The following is a 20,064-nucleotide window of genomic DNA, read 5'->3' as shown; positions in this document are numbered from 1 at the left end:
TCCACGCTGTTGACTTGTGCGATCTCGGATTTCCTGGTCAGATGAGAGCACGGAAAACACATCAACAAATCATCACTCTCACTCTATTACATCGGAAGTCTATTGTTAATATAACTTAAACGACCGGGTGATCGCCCCGAGTAAAGGACTAGTTTCAAGTTATCTGTGTGTTCTCCCTGTAGCCGTGTTAAAGATGTCTGCGTCCGCTGGCGGTGCTGTATCTCCGGGCTCGGCCCTCTCACCCGGTCCCGCTGCGGCTCCCGGCTCCGGTATGTCCATGTTCCGATGGCTGGAGGTGCTGGAGAAAGAGTTTGACAAGGCGTTTGTGGATGTGGATATGTTACTGGGAGAGATCGACCCGGACCAGGCTGATATCACATATGAGGGCCGTCAGAAGATGACCAGCCTCAGCTCATGTTTTGCTCAGCTGTGTCACAAATCCCAAACCATCTTTCAGCTCAACCACAAACTAGAGGTGAGGAAAATAAATGGATATTCTTCTACAAAGTCTCCAGACAAAGTTGTTGTTCTTTCGTTTACTGCCATAGGAACTGCATGGGACTGACCCACTAGTACTATATTATTATAATGGCTGTTAAGTCTTTAATGACTGATTTTTAAAAAATTGTATTCTACATGAATCGAATATAAATAGGTTATGAATGTTCAGCTTCATGTTTCAGATGGATTTCGAACTACTACCAATCTACACTCACTGAAAGTACCATGTAAATGTAGCATTGACACATAAATATAGCTTTTACTAGCATATACATGGTACTTTTTGAAAGGGGCAGGATTCGCATTGGTCTTAGAAAACTTGGCAATATCAGGGAGTTTTTGAAGTGTATTTCTATAGTGATTTCAGTTTTGCAATAACTGCAACATTTTAATTGGCTGTAAATTGTTCTTTTTCGAGTGTAAAGTCAATGTAAAAAAACACTTTGGCAATAAGGAGTGGGAACCCTGAAATGAAAACTGCTCGGTAATGTTGAAATATTATATCTATAGATGTCAACAGTGCATCGTTTGCGTTTTGAATGATTCATTTCGATCCTGGTATTCTGTTTCAATAATGTTCTTGTTGCGTAAACATGAGGTTTTCATTCCACAGCTCATTGCAAAGCTTTTGAGACGTAATTACAGTGCGCTACTTTTGGTGAAGAAATAAGACCTACACTACAGTTAATCTGGTTATCGCACAATAAACCCAAGAGGGTGATCAAGTTTTTTTTTAGTTCTTGTGCATATTTAGTGTGACAGTTTTACATTTGAAAGTTTGGCAAATTAGCTTTTTTGCATTGTCAAAATAAACTGTATAGGCTGAAAATGGTCTGAAAATTAAATGAATGGCCTGTTATGTTCCCTTCAGTCTGCTCGTCACTTCATGTAGGCTGTCTGATAAATAATGCATATGTGCATTGAAATGAATGCACTTGTCGTTTTGTTTATTTCATTTTTCTCTGGACACACAGATGGCAGTATCTGGATGTCAACTGCATAAACATTCAAAGTTGCCAGTTCAGTAGCAGATTTCTTTATCCACCGGAAATGCTTTGCATATGGTGCAAACCGTGTTGGTGTAGTCACAAAACTAGGTGGATAGCATATAAAAACCTGTTAAACCTGCTTAGCTAATGCCAGACTGGCCATTCTTCTGTTTAAACTGACTGCAGTGCATCACATAAATGATCCCTTAACTTTAACAGCAGCATAACACGCACTTATGTGCCAGGTCATGTTTGTATTAAGTACTGTTGCTGTTGAGCTCCGCTATCCTGTGCTTTTTCTGTCACACAGTTTGGATAATTGGCATCTTGTCTGTGTGTTAGCAGATTCCAGCTTCTCAGGAGACCAGCTCGGGTAATCTGCTTTTCCCACCACTTTTCAAATCTGTTAATGGCTTCTTTATCAAAGCTTACAGTCCAATTTGAAAAGCAGTATAGTCTTCCACAAGAGAAATGAATCGTCTTTGCCGTGGAGGAATCACTTGTGTCCAGGAGATAATAATTCAAAATAACAGGTTCTCGACTGTAGTGACTCACCGGTATATTTGTGTGGGAGGCTGAATTTCTTTCTGAAAAAGTAGTTTAGCAGGTGAAGAGGTCGCACATACACCCACCTCTTCACCGTCGCAGCTGAGCAGAGCAGATTAACGCACGGCTTGATTAAACACTCCCTGCTGTACAAGAGGAGAGTTGTATGTGACCGTGAAGATTACAGCTTCCTGTCCTTAAAAAAGTACTAAAGCGGTACTATGGCACCATTTCATGCTATTTATGTGAAGTGAAGTGAAAAGTGAAAGTGACCAAGTATGGTGACCCATACTCGGAATTAGTGCTCTGCATTTGCCCATCCAAAGTGCACACACACAGCAGTGAACACACACAAACCGTGAAGACGCACCCGGAGCAGTGGGCAGCCATTTTTTTGCTGCGGCGCCCGGGGAGCAGTTGGGGGTTCGGTGCCTTGCTCAAGGGCACCTCAGTCGTGGTATTGAAGGTGGGAGAGAGCACTGTACATTCACTCCCCCCACCTACAATCCCTGCCAGTATGAGACTCGAACCCACAACCTTTGGGTTATGAGTCCGACTCACTAACCATTAGGCCACGACTTCCCCATAATGTACATGGTAAGGTACTATTTAGATGGCCTTGTCAACCCGTAATGTGATGCATTGCTGAAAGAAGCAGGATTTTTGATAGGGATTTATTATACCAATTAATTTTTTGTCATTTCGAATGATGTTTTAGTGGGGGTGCCTTAATTAGTGTGCTGTGCATTAGCTATTAGAAAGTTTTCACAGCAAACATCTTTTGTGTTCGGAAATGAATGCCATTTAAAACACTGCCAGTAGACATGAACATTCAGACAGATGTTTTTTGGTCACTGCATTGCGTCATTCACTTTTTTTCGGCATCTTAAAGTTGCGCTGAAACAGAAGCAGCAACAGATTTTTCTTCTGAGATTGTGATGCACATTTGAGTGAAATGGATTATTAAAAAATAAAAAAATGTATGGTGCGGGCCATGGTTCTATCCATTAGTTGTTGACTGGATGCAGGCAGATCTGAATGTGAGCTTGTAGTCGATTGTAAAAATGGGACCGGGCTTACGCAGACTAAATATTTTGAGAAATCCAGCAAACGTCACCAGAGAGAAGTCTGTAGTTTCACTGGGAGATTGAGTTATGACAATTTGTTTTAAAAAAGAAGCATGCATGGATGACTTAATCACAATTAGATCATAAAACAACCATTTAAAAATTTTCGGAATTCATATTAATGCTGACTTTAAATAATAAATCATGCATAATAATTCTACAAACATGGATTAAGACAGTAAATAGGGTAAATTTTGATTTCATGCTGACTTAAAAATCTACTCCTGTGATGTAATCCAAAGTATCCATCCAAATATCTGTACCAAACACCCTCTCTGAAGGCTGCTACTCTATAAAAGGTCTCGGCCTGCAACAATGAGGCATTTTTCTCTAGTCATAGGCAGTGGCAGCTCGTCGGGGGAGGCACCTTATAATTTTAAGGTGAAAATGGGAGGAGGACGATTTAATGTTAATAAAATTCACAATTCATGTCTCAGAATGTGTATTTTTTGTTTGTAATTTCACAGTTGTAATACCATAACGTGAAAGCGCCGCTTTTCTATCGCGAATGTGCCGAATCTGCTGATGTAATTACAAACGCTAATGATAGAGAAGGTTAGGGGGAGGCCAGGGGAGCGCGGAGCTCTCGTGCCTCTGTTGGTAAAAAAAATTAGCAAATCACCATCGAGTGTTCACTTTCAGCGCTGAGGAGTGTTGAGAAAAGAAACCTCACTCATACACTTATTTATCTAACACTCATACTCAGTCTACATTTCAATTTGCACATAATATTTTTGTACATACAACTGTCTATTGTTATATACCTGTACATACAATTGTCGATTTGTATATTTTTATTCCTTAGTTACTTGTTCTATTTTTTATTATCTGTGTTTTTGTTCTGTCACTGTCATTCTGTTACACTGTGGAGCTTCTGTCATGAAAACAAATTCCTCGTATGTGTAAACATACCTGGCAATAAAAACTCATTCATTTTTCATTCATTCATTCTCATTCATTTAAAAGCCATTTTAAAGTGGTTAAGCAAATAATAATAATAATAATAATCGGCAGGGATCCCAGACCAATACAATTAGTGTGCCTCCTCTATTTTAAAACCCACGAGCCGCCACTGGTCATAGGCTGCAACTACCTTGAGGTACCTTCAGTTGCATTGTTAAGTTCAGGGAACATATTCGATTTTGCTAGTAGAAGTGTTGTTACAGAGTATATGGACTTACTAGCATTTTAAAGTAGATTGTCACTTTTTTTTGGGACGGGCTGCAGTGGGAATCTAAAGTATTCAGAGTAGGGCTGTCAAAAAAAAAAATTGAATTTCAAATATTCATCGAATTAAAAAATAAATCCGTCAGCCGTCATGCAGCCTTATCAGTGGCGCACGAAATGCGACGACAATGTAAGTGTCATTGCATTTTAATGCTTTTGTTAGCCTATACAGTTGAACCCACTAGATGCGGAGCTGCTACGTTGTTCATTCAATATATAGTGGAAAACGAGAGCATCAGTGTGGCGAAGATGTTGTTTATGGCGAAACTGAAACCAAGCCGTTCACACAGAACGCATATTTATCACATTTTCTAGAGGGACATCTATCACTGTTGCACTCGCGTCTCGCACAAGAGAGCGGCATGTTTACAAAGCTATGTAAAAATGTAATTTCAACTTTTAAAAAAACATGTCTCAAGATTTTATGGCAGTTTTCCCCCATCCCACTGTATCTCATGTTTTTAAATGAAGAAAGTAGCCTACTCTTTGTGATTGGTTTTCGGTCCTTTGTATTAAACTATACATGCATGCATGGTGCTGTTCTAATTGTTTAAGCAACTTTATTAATTATATATGGTTTATAAACATTATTTTAAACATTATTCATTCACTTTATTTATACATTTATTTATACTTTATTATGCACTTTTTTTCAAAGACAGTCGTGTTATTTTATTACGCTTTGAAGAAATGTGCATAATATTTTGCTCGATGTGCCCTCTTGTGGCCTTAGGAGAGAAGCCAAAAGCTTTTTTCCCCCTAACTGAAATTATGCCTTTTAAATTCTAATACAATTAGAATTATTATAATATTTAAGTGGAAAATTCAAATGTAGTTTTTCAGTCATTTTGACAGCCCTAATTCAGAGTGGCCGTTGGGTTCAGATTCACTACTCTTGCTGCACTTGTTTCTGAACAACTACTGACAGATAATTGAACCTTCTCTGCTGTGTTGCTGCTGAATATGAGAGTCCCTCAGCTAACCTTGGCTATCCAGCAGAGACGGGGCACATAAATAAATGAGTAGTTCTTCTACGTGAGGACATTTATTTCTGTCCTTCATGCAGCTTCCTTACTTAAGATGCTGATTGATTGAGAGCTGCTTTCTAATGGCAGGGCCTTTCAATGGGGATGGGATGTTATTATTCACCATGGCTGTGGTTGTTGATGAGTGTGTCAGATGAGAGCATACTCTTCTGAAGGGAAGCGGAAACATTAGAAAGAGGAAGGTGAAATTTAATGAACAGTTTTGAAAAAAAAAGAAGCTTGTTTATGTTTAGGATAAACCTAGGATGAACGAAATGTGACATGGTCTTTGTACAGATTTTTTGGCATATCTGTCTCAGATCTGTTTGGGAAAGTGGATCAGGAAAAAAAACACAGTTTTTACAAACCCAATCCAAGCGACATTCATATGACATTCACCGTTTGAAATCCAATTTTTCTAATGAAACAGTCAGATTGAATTTCAAGTAGTTTCTTGTATCAGGACTGTAACGTCATATGCAAATCCTCAATTAATGTACTATGTAGTGAATGGACATGCATGACTGTGTAAGTTATGTAATGCCTCACGAGTTAAAGAAATCTCATTGTGAATATGAGCAGAGACAAAATCTTCAGTTTTCCGTCCTCTCATTTTAAAGGAATAGTTTTCCTGAAAATGTACTCACCCTCAGGCCATCCAAAATCTTCATCAGAACAGATTTGGAGAAAGTTAGCATTACATCACTTGCTCACCAGTGGATCCTCTGCAGTGAATGGGTGCCGTCAGAATGAGAGTTCAAACATCATAATAATTCACAAGTAATCCACACGACTCCAGTCCATCAGTTAATGTCTTGTGAAGTGAAAAGCTGCATGTTTGTAAGAAACAAATCCATCAAGATATTTTTCAGGAAATTTTTGGATGAACTGTTCCTTTAAAATGACTGTTTCAAGATAGGATCGAACTAGAGTCGTTCACATAGGCAGCATGGCTCAACATGCCAGAAGACTTGCACTAATTGCTAGTCCAGAGTCTAGTCCCTCAAAAAGCCACAAACTGCAGTTTTCCTTTTGGTTTGACTCTGTTAGGATTAACATTTGTCTTCATTTTCATATTTTTCTATTTTTGTCAATCTGTATGTCTGCTCTATTCTGGATTGGAGAAGGATGGGTCAATACTTCATACGCAGACACTACTTGAGTCAGCACAAGTATGATTCATGATTTTTGGATGGCTAGTTAATAATACTCTGTGTGTGTGTGTGTGTGCTTCAGGCTCAGTTGGTGGACCTGCGCTCGGAGCTGACAGATGTCCAGGCGGAGAAGGCTGTGGTGGAGAAGGAGGTTCATGAACAGCTTCTTCAACTCCACGCCATGCAGCTCAAACTCCAAGCCAAAGGCGGACAGGCGGTCGACTCTGACTCCATCAAGGACAGGATGGTGAGCACAGCACCAGATTCCTACAAATGTAGCAGAACCAAGACTAGGTTTTATATCTAGATGAGTTACTGAAAATTGGCTTGTAGGACACCTAGATCAATATGTTAGCATTAAGGCCACCTGGATCTTCAATTCATTATGTGGTCGAAAGTATGTGGACACCTGATCACTGAACATCTCATTCCAAAACTATTGGAACAGTCACCACTTTTTTGGAAAGGTGTCATTTGTTGTTGTTACACTAATGGAGGAATTTGCTTCCATTGGGGTGTCAGTGAGGTCTCTGATGTTAGGGGATTAAGATGAACTAGTTGAGTGGGATTTTGAACAAGCCAATCAAGTTTTTCCAGTCCCATCTCAAAAAAGCATTAATAAATGAACCAGGAGCCTGTTTTGCATACAGGACTATTGTCATGCCGTTTAGCAAACAAGCCACAGACTATCAATGTGTGCGGTAGGTTTAGTTTTCCATTCACTGGAATTGATGCCTACCATCCCTATGTGTGAATATCCATATTCCATGTTACACAGTATAAGCATATACAATCTGAAGATTACATTTAACAGTGTTACTAAGTTATTAGTGTTTTTAAAGTTTAGGTAATGGCAAAGGTTATCTTACACTTGTATGTCTTCAGGGATTACATGGCTGTATGCTTCAGTTTATTCAGCCGTAAACAACGAGGTGGCTATAATAGCTCGGTCCAATAATTAGTACATGTGTCTACATACTTTTGAGTGTGTAGCATAGCTGTGACATTTGATGGTGTTGTAATAGCAGTATCTGTAATGAACACTAACAGGCTCTGGTTGGGTTGGCACTCTACTCTGTGTCTTCCTGACTTAACCCTGCTGATGTAAGGATGAACGATGATGCTTCTGTAACCGGCCTTCCTGGTTAACCCTACTTCTCTAACCTTTGACCCTCTGTTTTTCTTCTCAATCTGAAGCCTGTGCCTTCAGTGGAGGACAAGGTAAGTTTTGCATTGTTTTGAGTCCGTGTGTGTCCCGTCTAACTCCACTTTTTTTCCTCTGTTAATGCTGCCTGCTTTAACCATCCCTAATGAACAACTGATCTTTTTGTGTACTAGCAGATTAGCTGCTAGAGGTGAGTGATATATTGGTAGCCGATACGTTATTCGCTGAAACCTTGGAAAATTGAACCAACTAATGTAGTTAAAATGAAAACGTAAAACAACCAGTATCGGCCACCACAAGCTGTTGAGGTGCTGCTATTTTCTGGTATTGGGCGAAATTTTGTAGGCGATATCCAGTATTTTAAATAGGAATCTGCAAGATCATGAATTTCACATGAGGGCGAAAATGTTTCTTTCGCAGATTTCGCTCGAGTTCAAGTTGGTCACACGAATTCATCACGTTGACCAAGAGAAAGCTGCTTGGTTTGAAAATGACTCGTTACACTTTTGCCAATAGACTTTTTGCCTGTGAAATTTCACTGAAATATCGGTAATGTGACCACACCTTTAGTCATTGGTACAAGCCGATCGATATCAGCCCTGAAGTTCAGTATTGGGACATAGCTAATGCTAGATGTGTCTTTTTTTCACTCCAGGGGTTGTAACAAATGAAGAGCTATCAATCAAGTGGCTTAATTTCACACTATTGGTGAACTTGTAGTAATTATGATGTTAAATCTACATTTGTTACAATTCTCTAGTATGTGCACACATTTAGTGGTATGTTTAAGCTAGAGTGTTTGTTTGTCCTGTGATCTCACCTCACCTGTCATATGTACTGTTGTGAAGTTGTAGTTTTTGTGGCGACGTAGGACTTCTGTTTCTTGTCCTATTGGGCAGCACGTTGGAAAGGCTGTTAATGACAGTGATTTGATGTGACTCTGCTGTGATGACGTTAGGGATGTAACGATTCACTCGACTCCCGATGCGATTTCCTTTGTTACTGCTGTAAACAAAGCAGCGCAGCGCTTATCAACACTGTTTTGATATGAAAGTGACGTGACGTGTATCCCATACTCTGCATTTAACCCATCCAAGTGCACACACACAGCAGTGAGTAGTGAACCCCTCAGAGATTCATTCATATAAAGTCCTACCCCCAACTGTATCACGATTCGTGTAATATCTCAACTGTTTAGAATCATCACATATTTGTATCGACTTTTAACCGGCTCGCTGTGCATCGTTACATCCCTAGATGAGTATACATACATGGTCAGAAGGTTTGGTGCTCAACTGCTCACCTCTTGCCTTTGTTTGATTACATGTCACAGGAGAAGGAACTGGAGGCCAGTAAGAAAGAAAAAGTGAAGGAGGCCAAGTTGGAGGCAGAGGTGAAGATGTTGAAGAAAGAGAACGAGGCCCTCCGCAGGCACATTGCGGTACTACAGGCTGAGGTGTACGGAGCCAGACTGGCGGCCAAGTATCTGGACAAAGAGCTGGCTGGGAGGTAAGAGGCCGCATTGTTCATCTGTTCTGATTGACCATTATGTGGGTCTCATGTGGCGATTTCTTCCACATAAAGAGCCATGATTGGCACAGAGTTCTGGGTATCAGTTTATTTTTATGAATGCTCTTTATTATTCAGGGTGCAGCAGATCCAGTTGCTTGGGCGAGACATGAAAGGACCGGCTCATGACAAACTGTGGAACCAGCTTGAAGCTGAGATTCACCTTCACCGCCACAAAACGGTGATCCGAGCCTGCAGGGGGCGCAATGATCCCAAAAAACCCTTGCCATCACCTGTGGGGCATGTAAGACAACACATTCAGTTCATTTAAGGTGAACTTGAGGTACATTAGAGTAAACTTTGACTAGACAAGATAATGATGTGCCTTTAGGGAATTTCACCCCAGAATCAAAATGAGAAGTTAAAGATTTCTAAAAATCTGCATTTAATTCTTTTATTTATTTATTTCAGGGCTATTATTGCTAATTAAAACTAAAACCATAAAAAACATCAATAGAAATACAAAAAATAACCTAAATGAAACAAAATATGAAAAAAATCCAAACTTATTTTCAGTTAGTTGCCATATCTACATTTCTTATTTTCATTTAGCTTAAGTACTAAAATAACTAAAACAAAACTAAATTATAAAATCTTAAACTAAAATTAAAATGAAAACAGAAAACATAAAAATGTAATTAAATCAATGATACTAAAATAAAATTTTTATTTTTAAATATGAAATCAAATTTAGCATTATTCAATACAAATAAAAAATTATTTTTCTTTTTCTTTTATTTAAAAAAATATAATTAATATTAATAAAAAAAATAAAATGTTAAGGCCATTAAGATTTTTTTGCACTGACAATCGAGAATCGAAAATTATATTTAAATGTTAATATTGACTTAGCCTTTAAAAGCGTATATTTAAATGATTAATATATTTTGTATATATTAAATATAAAGTTACTATTTTTTAAATATTAATATTGATATTAAATTTAAACTGATATAAAATTGTAGTCTTTAAAATTATAAATTTTAATATATTTAAATTAAATAGACTTAAATATTTTAAATAAACTATATACTGCCAGTTACGAGAATTAGATTTTTCCACAGAACAGCTGGCTACTATAAATATGAATATAATGTCACAATACAAATAATGTAATAGTCTATGAAATAAGCTGAATTATTTGTTTGTTTGATTTTGTGGTGAACTATTTTCATGTGATTCGTCCTTGATTATGCATATTTATAAATGTATATTTACCTCTCCAGGATACAGATTCTCTGAAAAAGACTCAGGGAGTCGGCCCTATACGCAAAGTGGTTCTGACCAAAGAAGATCATGAAGGACTTGGCATCTCCATTACCGTGAGTTCAACCTTTGATTTTATATGCAGGCTAATTCATCTGGTTTCAGTGGATGAATCACTGTGTGTTCCAAGATCAAAGTCCTGGTTTGATGTTTGCATTGGAATATATACAGGGCGGGAAAGAGCATGGTGTTCCCATCCTCATCTCCGAAATCCACCCCACCCAGCCTGCAGAGCGCTGCAGAGGACTGCATGTTGGAGATGCCATCTTAGCCGTCAACAACATCAACCTGCGAGACGCAAAGCATAAAGAGGCTGTCACCATCCTCTCACAGCAGGTGAGAGACACACTTCAGTTTGCAGCCCGGCGAGGGGGCTGTCAGATCAGGCTTAGCATATGACCTATAACTTATTATTAGAACCATGTTTTAATCCCATCCTAACACCTGCAAAGAACCTCCCAAAGGTTAAGACTCTCTGTAATTGGACTTGTGAGGTGTAATTACGAATAGGTTGAAGAGAACATAACGGTTAAAGGAAGAGTTCACCCAAAATTGTCATTTCCTCAGCCTCATGTTCCAAACCCATTTGAATTATTTTCTGTTGAACACAAAAGGTGGTCACTCTTTTCAGTTTAATTAAAGTGAATGAGGACTTGGACAAAACAAGCACCATAGACGAATCATAAGTGGTTTATATGACTCACGTGCATGTCTTCTGAAGTCATATGATAGCTCTGTGTGAGCAACCGAAGGTTATATATACCTCACATTACAAACACAACTGACATGTTTACACACACCCACACGTCCAGACATTCACAGGGTTTTTTTCTGCAGAGGGGGGAAATCGAGTTTGAGGTGGTTTACGTGGCTCCAGAGGTGGACTCTGATGATGAGAATGTGGAGTATGAAGATGACAGCGGACACCGCTACCGTCTGTACCTGGACGAGCTGGAGGAGGCATCAGTAGCCGTGACTGGCAATGGCACTGCTGACCCCGCTTCCCTACAAGGCAAGTGCATTAAAGGGTTAGTTCACCCAAAAATGAAAATTAGCTTTTGTTTTACTCACCCTCGAGGCATCCTAGGTGTATATGACTTTCTTCTTTCAGACGAATCCAGTCGGAGTTGTATTAAAAATTGTGGGTGTAGCGGGTGTTGCAGTTGAACAGTTCACAAGTCGTCAAATAAAGCGTGCGCATCCTTAATAAAACGTGCCTCACACGGCTCCGGGGGAGTGGGGGGTTTGGGGTGAATAAAGGCCTCCTGTAGTGAATCCATGCATTTTTGTAAGAAAAATATCCATATTTCAAACGTAATAAACACTTTTCTCTCACTTCCGGTATCTGTCATACGCGGAAGACGTTTCGGCGGATGACGTATGATGTCGGCGTTGCGTGATCAGTGACGAACGCGGAGAGAGAACAAAACAAAACGCCGGTTATGAATTAGAAGTACAAACCGAGGATTTGCAAAGAAAAATGTCAGAGGATTTTGATATAAACCAAGAGGAGACTGGTTTTCCTTTGCTAAAGTAATGAAACTTTGCCTCCTTTGCTCCTATAAACAAACTCGTGAGACTAGCATATCTCAGAGGCGCGCGCGCTGCGCATACGTGCTGCGTCATCCGCCGGAACGGCTTCCGTGTACGACAGATACCGGAAGTGAGAGAAAAGTGTTTATTACGTTTGAAATATGGATATTTTTCTTACAAAAACGCATGGATTCACTACAGGAGACCTTTATTCACCCCCCGGAGCCGTGTGAGGCACGTTTTATTATGAATGCGCACGCTTTTTTTGATGACTTGTGGATTGTTCAACTGCAACACCCGCTGACTGCAATGATAGAGCTTGGAATAGCCAGGACAATTTTTAATATAACTCCGACTGGATTCGTCTGAAAGAAGAAAGTCATATACATCTAGGATGCCTAGAGGGTGAGCAAAACACAAGCTAATTTTCATTTTTGGGTGAACTAACCCTTTAAATTAACTAATTTTCTTCCAGTCGAAGAACAGTTTTTTTTTTTTTTACAGCATTTATTAATCTGTGTAAACTTATAAGTATACTGTTGTTCATTCTTTGTTTGCTCACAATATATTAATATTGCATTGTAATTTATTTCATATATTTTGTTATTTATCTTTGATGCTAAGGCAATAAATATGAATAAATAAATAATAAAATAAAAGTAATAAATATTAATAAATAATTAACGCTACAATAATATTAATGTTACTTTAAAATACAAATTTACAGCATTTATAAATCTATGTAAATTTATAAATATACCATTGTTGTATTTCAGCTTATACTATTGTTGATTGTCAATTCATGGTAGTAATTTTTCATTAATTGTATTTCTTTTTATCTTTGATGCTAATATATGGCAATAAGACAAATATGAATGAATGAATAATGTTATATATAAAATAATGCTAACTAATAATATTAAAGTTAATTTAAAATACATTTTGAAACATTAAAAATGTATTAAGTAATATTAACCTGTTATTAACTGTTAATATTATCTGTTTGGGGTCTCTAAGATTTGTTCTTATATTTATAAAAATAAGTCTCTTATGCTCAACAAGGCTGCATTTATTTGATCAAAAATATAGTAAAACAGTAATATACAGTATCTCACAGAAGTGAGTACACCCCTCACATTTTTGTAAATATTTTATTATATCTTTTCATGTGACAACACTATAGAAATTACACTTTGCTACAATGTAAAGTAGTGACTGTAGTAATGGCTGTGTGTTGAGTTATTTTGAGGGGACAGCAAATTTACACTGTTATACAAGATGTACACTCACTTCTTTACATTGTAGCAAAGTGTCATTTCTTCAGTGTTGTCACATGAAAAGATATAATAAAATATTTACAAAAATGTGAGGGGTGTACTCCTGTGAGATACTGTAGTTTTAATATTTTAATAAAACCGTAATATTGTGAAATATTATTACAATTTAGAATAACATTTTTCTATTTTAGTATATTATAAAATGTAATTTCATAAAGAAACAATGACAATTTACACAGATGAGTAAAGTGATGGGATGGAATTATGATATAAGAGTTTTGATTCTTGATTTCCTCTTTTGTGTGACCCCTCTGTGCATTTAATGACCCTCCGTAGGTGAGCTGAATATGAGCTCAAATGTAGGGCTCCTGCTTTAATGATTCACTCTTCTTCTCTTGTACTGAAGTAGATGTTAAAACAAACTACTGTTTGCTCAAAATGTACGCACATTGTTTTTAACCTCTCTGTTTTAGCCTAATGTGATCCTGTACTTAGCTGTCCTCTGCTCTAAAGCAAAGGCAAACAGGATAATGCTACTTCCTGTTTTGCACACAGGGTGGTCAGTAGGTGACGGGGACAGAAACGACACAGCTTGTTTTTCTAATAGTGCACATCCATGTGCATTCATTTCTTTGCTTACTTCACTAACAGTGCAAGAACAGAAGTGGAGAGGCGCCATTTAGTTGATCTATGATGAATTTTGATGTGGATTTCATAGAAGAGATATCCAGGTCATATTTTACCCCAAAGAAAACTATATATATATATATATATATATATATATATATATTACTTCATGCAAAAATCTTAAAAAAAAAATTACTTCTCTGTGGCATTATTTTCAAAATAGTTAACACATTTCCCCCCAAATTCTCATCATTGTAACATGCTAATTAGTTTTTTTTAAATTTCCAATTAAGGACATACCCTCAAATTTACAGTCACTCAGTTTTCAATATTTCAATTTTAAAAATTTAATATTTAAATAAAAAAATTAAATACTGAAAAGTGAAATTTAAGTGAATGTGCTTATTTCTCATGAAAATAATGGCACAATGCAAAATAAGACCAATAATAATTAAAGGTACTGAATTTAAAAAATGTCTATGTTTTAAAAATAATTACATTTGTATTTTCAGGACAATGAACCCTGAAAAAAAAAAAAAGTAACATGCAACTTTTTAATTTAATTAAATTCAGTACAAAAATATACATTACTGACAATTATAGAAAGGGTGAGTGTGCTTTTTTTTAATGAAAATAATCTCACAATGCAGAAACAAAAAACATTAATAAAAATAAGTACCTTTTTTCCTTTTAATTTATTTTAGGGTGAAATGTGACCTAGACATTCCTTTCAAGCGTTCAATATATCCACCCTTACATATCTATCAAAGTATTTTTAAACATCTTTACTGAACAATGTCCATCTAGACCTGATAGTGTCATTGATCCTACTGTATTAACACTGTCTTTGGAGAAGACACTAATATGAATTGGTTAGGGAAGTGTACTTGCATTTTTACACAGTGATGTAGCATACCGTGTTTAATCCAAGCCAATTTACTCTTTATATTCTGTGAAAAACAAAAAACCATAAAAGTGAACAGAAATTAAGGATGAGGATTCTCAACAACTAACTTGCCCTATATTCATTCTCAGTAGAGTCGGCTGTAGTGCCTCGAAATCTGTGAATTGTAAGATCACTACTGTATAGATCACTAGAAGAGTTCCTATAATCATCAGTGTTGCTTTCCTACCATTGAGTTATTTAACATATCACTTTTCTCTCAATCTGTTCTCTCATTAGCATTTTCAGAAAGGTGTTTCATCACATTATCACCATTTAATGCTCCAGTCTGAATGTCTGTACGTTGATTACTCTATATTTAAATGAAACATATGGGCTGCATAGCAATAAAACATTCCCTAAACGATTGCGTTACCCTGCTGGAAGAAAAACAGCTTGGTGGTTAAGATGGTCTTAGGCTGGTTTAAGCAGGTTTTTCAGCAAGGAAGCATAGCTTGAGTGGTAAATATGAAATATTCATAAGTTAATTGCTTCACACTGTAATTGTCACAGGTGTTTGTTGATGCTAGGCAGACAAGGGCAGTCGGGACAATCAGCTCCTTTGGCCGTAAGGTCTTCTCTTATCAGTATGTGAGCTGGTTCAGTGGACTGTTGTTAGTTATATTTTCATCTGGGAGATGATTTGTGAGCTGAAATGCTTCCCACACTGACAGGGCATGGCACCGCACAGATGCAACTTTGACATGGAGGAACATAGCCAATTATTTTTCTGTTAACTCATTCCCAGTGTCATGGGAAATGTCATGGGAATAAATGTTCCACATGTAGTTATTGTATGACATGAAATGTTTCAATAAACTTAGATTTATTTGCCCAGAGCATCGTGTTTTGTTGGGGTGCAGTTGCAGTAACGCATTTAAACGTGAGGTGGCAGTATGACAGGCTTGACCGAATAAGTACAAAACATTTAAGCCTGCTGTTATATTCGATAACACAAAACGTTCATCTCTCAATTATCGTTTTACATTTGCATTTTATGTTTTGTCCCCACAATAATTTACTGAGCTTTGATCATAAAAGCGTGATATATCAAATATGATACTTTAAAAAAATTTTTTATTTATTTTTCCTTACTATTTTTTAATTTCAGGCTTTACAGGGTTAATACCTATCAAATCTCAGGAAGGTTTTTGTCTTAATGGAGACATTTGTTCATGAATAAATATGATTAAAAATATATATATATATTCCAGGGATGTACAAATGGAAATCTACTCTTGTTAACTTATCTCTCTATAGTATGATTAAATAAAATGCTATATCCTGTCATCGTCGCTAGAAAATGTGGTTCCACCTGTCCATCCTGAGAAAGTTAACGTAGCCTACCATGTAACGCCGCTCTGGGTTCGTCCACATATTGGCTTCAGTAAAGGTCTGGATGATAATACTACAAAAAAAGTCAGTTTAAAGTTTCATACACACTAAACTAAGCAAATAAAAAATATCAGAAACAACAGTTGCGGCGGAAGAGATGAGCTCATGAATATTAATTACGTAACGTGACGTTCGCCCAGTCGGCTTTGCAACAAAAGAAGGCAGACGATTGCAAATGGTCGCGAGGCAAATGGAATATCCAAGCTAACTTTAATCTTTATTTATTATTTTTTATCTTAATATTAATATATGACTTTGCGCCTTATGAAGGTAATGAAAGCAACGTAATACCGACCTTACCGCCGCCTCTGCTCACTCTAGCCCTCCGGCCGTTCCTCACTCTAGCCCCCGGCCTCTGCTCACTCTAGGCCGCCGCCGCTCACTCTAGCCCGACGTGTGTGACGCTGTGTTTCGTTGTGAAAGCGACTTTGTTTGGTCTTTCAAAAATGGACACGACTAGAAATAATTGGTTAAGTTGTATTTACAACACTGTTCCAGAACAGTTCAACCCAAATATTCAGATGTGTACAGCACATTTTATGGAGGACTGTTTACTGATCCTGGTAGAGTAGACTACAATGCCGGCTGTTCTGACTCATAGACTGTAAGTACGTTTTTTTATATTTAAAGAGTTTTTATATTTTATATTTTTTATATTTAAAGCAAGTTTTTTGGGCAGTGTAGAGTAGTGCTTGTTGTTCGTCATTTCTCCGATCACAAATGCAGACATGGTTTTATGTTTACGCGGCGCAATGCAACGCAACGCGTAAAAAGACAGTATAAGTCATTATAATCTTATATTATATTCCATAATATAATTCTGCATAAACACATTTCATTACACCAAATACACAAAATAATGTTCTTTTTAGCAACATCATATGACCCCTTTAATATTCATAATCTAGCAGGATTTTTTATTATTTAACGCGCAGGTGTCGCACCCTGGCGTGAACTAACAGCCCACAGAAAGTTCCGCTTCCCACAAAGACCTGCATACAGAACACAAAGCTGTTTCGCGAGCCTTCTAAGTTTATGACACAAGCTTTTTCTTAGTGCTAACATTTGATAACACATAAGTCGTTAACAACCATTATACTGTACAATGCTTAACACATCAGCAGCTGGCGCAGATGAATAAGATTTTATAATATAATAATGTTTGTTAGTTATTTAACTGAACCAAACTGTCTGCATGCTTTAGCCTACGTCTTAATATATATATTTACCATATTTTATACCTGTTCCTCCTTCCTGAATGATTGCATTTGCACATAGGTAGGCTATACCAGAATCGGATACACATGGACTAACATTTGTTGCAGTCAGTCAGGCCAGAGATTCACTGCTGTGCTTTAATGGTACATACTTTGGGTGTGAAATGTGATGCACGACCCCTGAACGGTAGATTTAAACAGCAGGGTCACCATCAGCTGCTGCCCCACAACTAACACTCCAACTTTACATTCCTGATGACTTTCCCACAGGGACACCTCATGTGTGACATCCTGCTTTCACCAAATACTTAGTAATCATGCCGATTCCTCACATTTTTAAAAGACATTTGCATTTTTTTTTTTTTTTTAGCAAAGCACCCATCACAGGACATGTTGAACTACTGGTGCTTTTAATCAGGGTTTGGACAAGCACAAACACAGCACTGAGATTCTCCGTGGCAAAGCACTAAAACACACCAGCATGACCAGATCCTCATGGGCATATCAAACATTAACCATCGGTCCCCGAGCACAGCACATCCCCCAAAACATTTCACAGAAATGAAGACCTGTCGGTAATCTTTTAACAGGGATTGTCCCTTAAACAGCAGCAACTCACAGGTCTTCCTGATGCTTAAAGGGATAGCCTACCTGAAAACTAAAATACCTAAATACCTCCATCATATACTCCAATCCAGTACGACTTTATCTCTTTTGTGGAACACACAGAAGAAATGTTGACATTTCAAAAATGACATTTTAACTGTATACTCCTATAGACAATCCAAATAAAGACAGTATGAAATAAGCAATTTTAGTCTGTTATTGCTTTAAACAGCCAGTTTTCACATGGAACAAGGGGAGTCCAAAACACAGTGAACATAACAATACTCGGCATGGAAGAAACATCAAAACCTTTGAGATTCAACAATGCAATTGCATACAGCAGAATGAGAGATGAAAAATTATCCAAAACGGCTGAATCTAACATAAGCGTACGACCCTTACACCCAATTTACACTTGGAAAAGAGCAGCACGTCAAACCAGATCATCATTTTGCTTACATTATGGAATTAAGCTAATTTTGTTGCATCGACACACAGCTTGCTTCCAGTTTAGATGTGTTAGGCTACTTAAAAAGTGTTTTTAATTAATTGCATGTGTTTTGATTGGTGAAGAGACATGAACGTGGAATGGCTCTAGGTCACCTTTTAGGAGACGGATCAAAGTAACTGCTCAGGAACTTGCGTTACACCAGTAGGGAAGTAACATGGACAAAGAGTATACATTGAACATTTACATAACCAATTTGCATTTTAACAATGCAAAGATGGTTGAAAATCAGTGAAATTGTCCTTTTAAGGATATTTGAAGCAGAGTCTGAGAAGATCGAGATGATGGTCACATTGTAGAACACATGAAAATCTGGCTCGCATTCACAGTTTGTGTCCCTGATTAGGGAATGAACGCATTTGTCCCCTTCAAATTTCTGCATATTGCATTTGATTTAAAACAAAATTTCAACAAACAGGAACATTTTTAAGAAATCTCGATTCATCAAGACAAAGTACATCGTATATACAAAAAAATTGTTAAATTACACAAACTGATCGCATCAGTTACGGCCTCCGCAAAAATGCAAAAACAAGTTGTCCCTCATGCACAAATAAGTTAAGTAGAGTCTGGAGGTGATTTTGTTCAGTCAGGTAAATCAGAAAACATCACAGTATGGTTCTTCTTAGCTTCCTTCTGAGCTTCTGCCCTCTGGGTCTGGCCTGAGTCCGGAGAAAGGCAGTCTGACGCAGTCTCTGGGAGTGGAATAGCACTCTTGAACCTGGGATTTAATCTGGGGTCTCTGGTATTCCGAACAATTCCCGTTCTGCATGACGGGCTTCTGGATTTTAGGGCTGTCGTAGATGTCTTCTGGGTAATTCCCCCTGTCTGTTTTGACGTGGGGCGCCTGGTAGCCCCCGGCCAGCCCTCCGATCACTTTCCTACAGTTACTGCCCTCCACCGCTCGAAACGACGGGCTTTTGTTTAGTACAACGCCTGGGATGCTGTAGCTGGGATCCGGAAGGAAAGGATCTTTGCGGAAGGTGTGGCGCTCGATGATGGGTGTGGCGTATTCTGGCTCCTGATTGGTCAGTGGTAGGGCATACTGGATGCCTGTCTGCAGGTGGTCGTAGTGAGAAGTTGCCTCGATGTCCTTGTCTTTGGCCTCGGTGTCCATGGGTCTGAACGTCGAGCCTTTTCGGGACACAGTGTCTGTGCCAAGCATGAGAGGCTGCTGGTACTCAGCTGAAGAAAAAGAAAAGGGAAATAGTTGGTAACTTAGTAAAAGTTATTCTAAAACACCGTAATCTTTATGTTCAGTGTTATTTTAGTATTATTTATATACTATTATAGTATTTATTAATATTTTGAATGTGATTTTATTTTTATATTTTCAGTTTTCAATTTAATTTATGTTTTAGTAATTTTGTTGTGTGCCTTTGTCATTTT

The 20,064-nt window shown here is 37.8% G+C and overlaps 2 protein-coding genes across 2 annotated transcripts in view; one reads left to right on the top strand and one right to left on the bottom strand.

Moving 5' to 3' along the window:
• Position 1: 1 nt before the first annotated feature.
• gopc (golgi-associated PDZ and coiled-coil motif containing) lies at positions 2 to 18,974 on the top strand. The gene is made up of 9 exons (XM_016230853.1): positions 2 to 475; positions 6,652 to 6,816; positions 7,767 to 7,790; positions 9,068 to 9,243; positions 9,382 to 9,547; positions 10,530 to 10,625; positions 10,741 to 10,905; positions 11,407 to 11,597; positions 18,926 to 18,974. Exons 1-9 carry the CDS (start codon positions 194 to 196, stop codon positions 18,972 to 18,974), a joined length of 1,314 nt encoding a protein of 437 aa, XP_016086339.1. The 5' UTR covers positions 2 to 193.
• LOC107549677 (discoidin, CUB and LCCL domain-containing protein 1-like) overlaps positions 17,699 to 20,064 on the bottom strand; it is a 42,250-nt gene continuing 39,884 nt past the window's right edge. The window contains exon 14 of the mRNA XM_016230852.1: positions 17,699 to 19,860. Coding sequence (XP_016086338.1) covers positions 19,301 to 19,860 — 560 coding nt within the window. The 3' untranslated portion in view covers positions 17,699 to 19,300. The remainder of the gene's footprint in view (positions 19,861 to 20,064) is intronic.

The sequence above is a fragment of the Sinocyclocheilus grahami genome, unplaced genomic scaffold, assembly GCF_001515645.1.
Source record: "Sinocyclocheilus grahami isolate Dianchi unplaced genomic scaffold, SAMN03320097.WGS_v1.1 scaffold378.1, whole genome shotgun sequence".
Classification (NCBI taxonomy): domain Eukaryota; kingdom Metazoa; phylum Chordata; class Actinopteri; order Cypriniformes; family Cyprinidae; genus Sinocyclocheilus; species Sinocyclocheilus grahami.
Note: the sequence above shows the minus strand (reverse complement) of the source record. Positions and strands in the feature narration are given on the sequence as shown.

Excerpts from the sequence above, each read along its gene's own strand:
- gopc (XM_016230853.1), top strand. The coding sequence starts at position 194 with ATGTCTGCGTCCGCTGGCGGTGCTGTATCTCCGGGCTCGGCCCTCTCA. Across the intron at positions 476-6,651 it reads AGCTCAACCACAAACTAGAG|GCTCAGTTGGTGGACCTGCG; the intron begins GTGAGGAAAATA and ends TGTGTGCTTCAG. Across the intron at positions 10,626-10,740 it reads GACTTGGCATCTCCATTACC|GGCGGGAAAGAGCATGGTGT; the intron begins GTGAGTTCAACC and ends GAATATATACAG.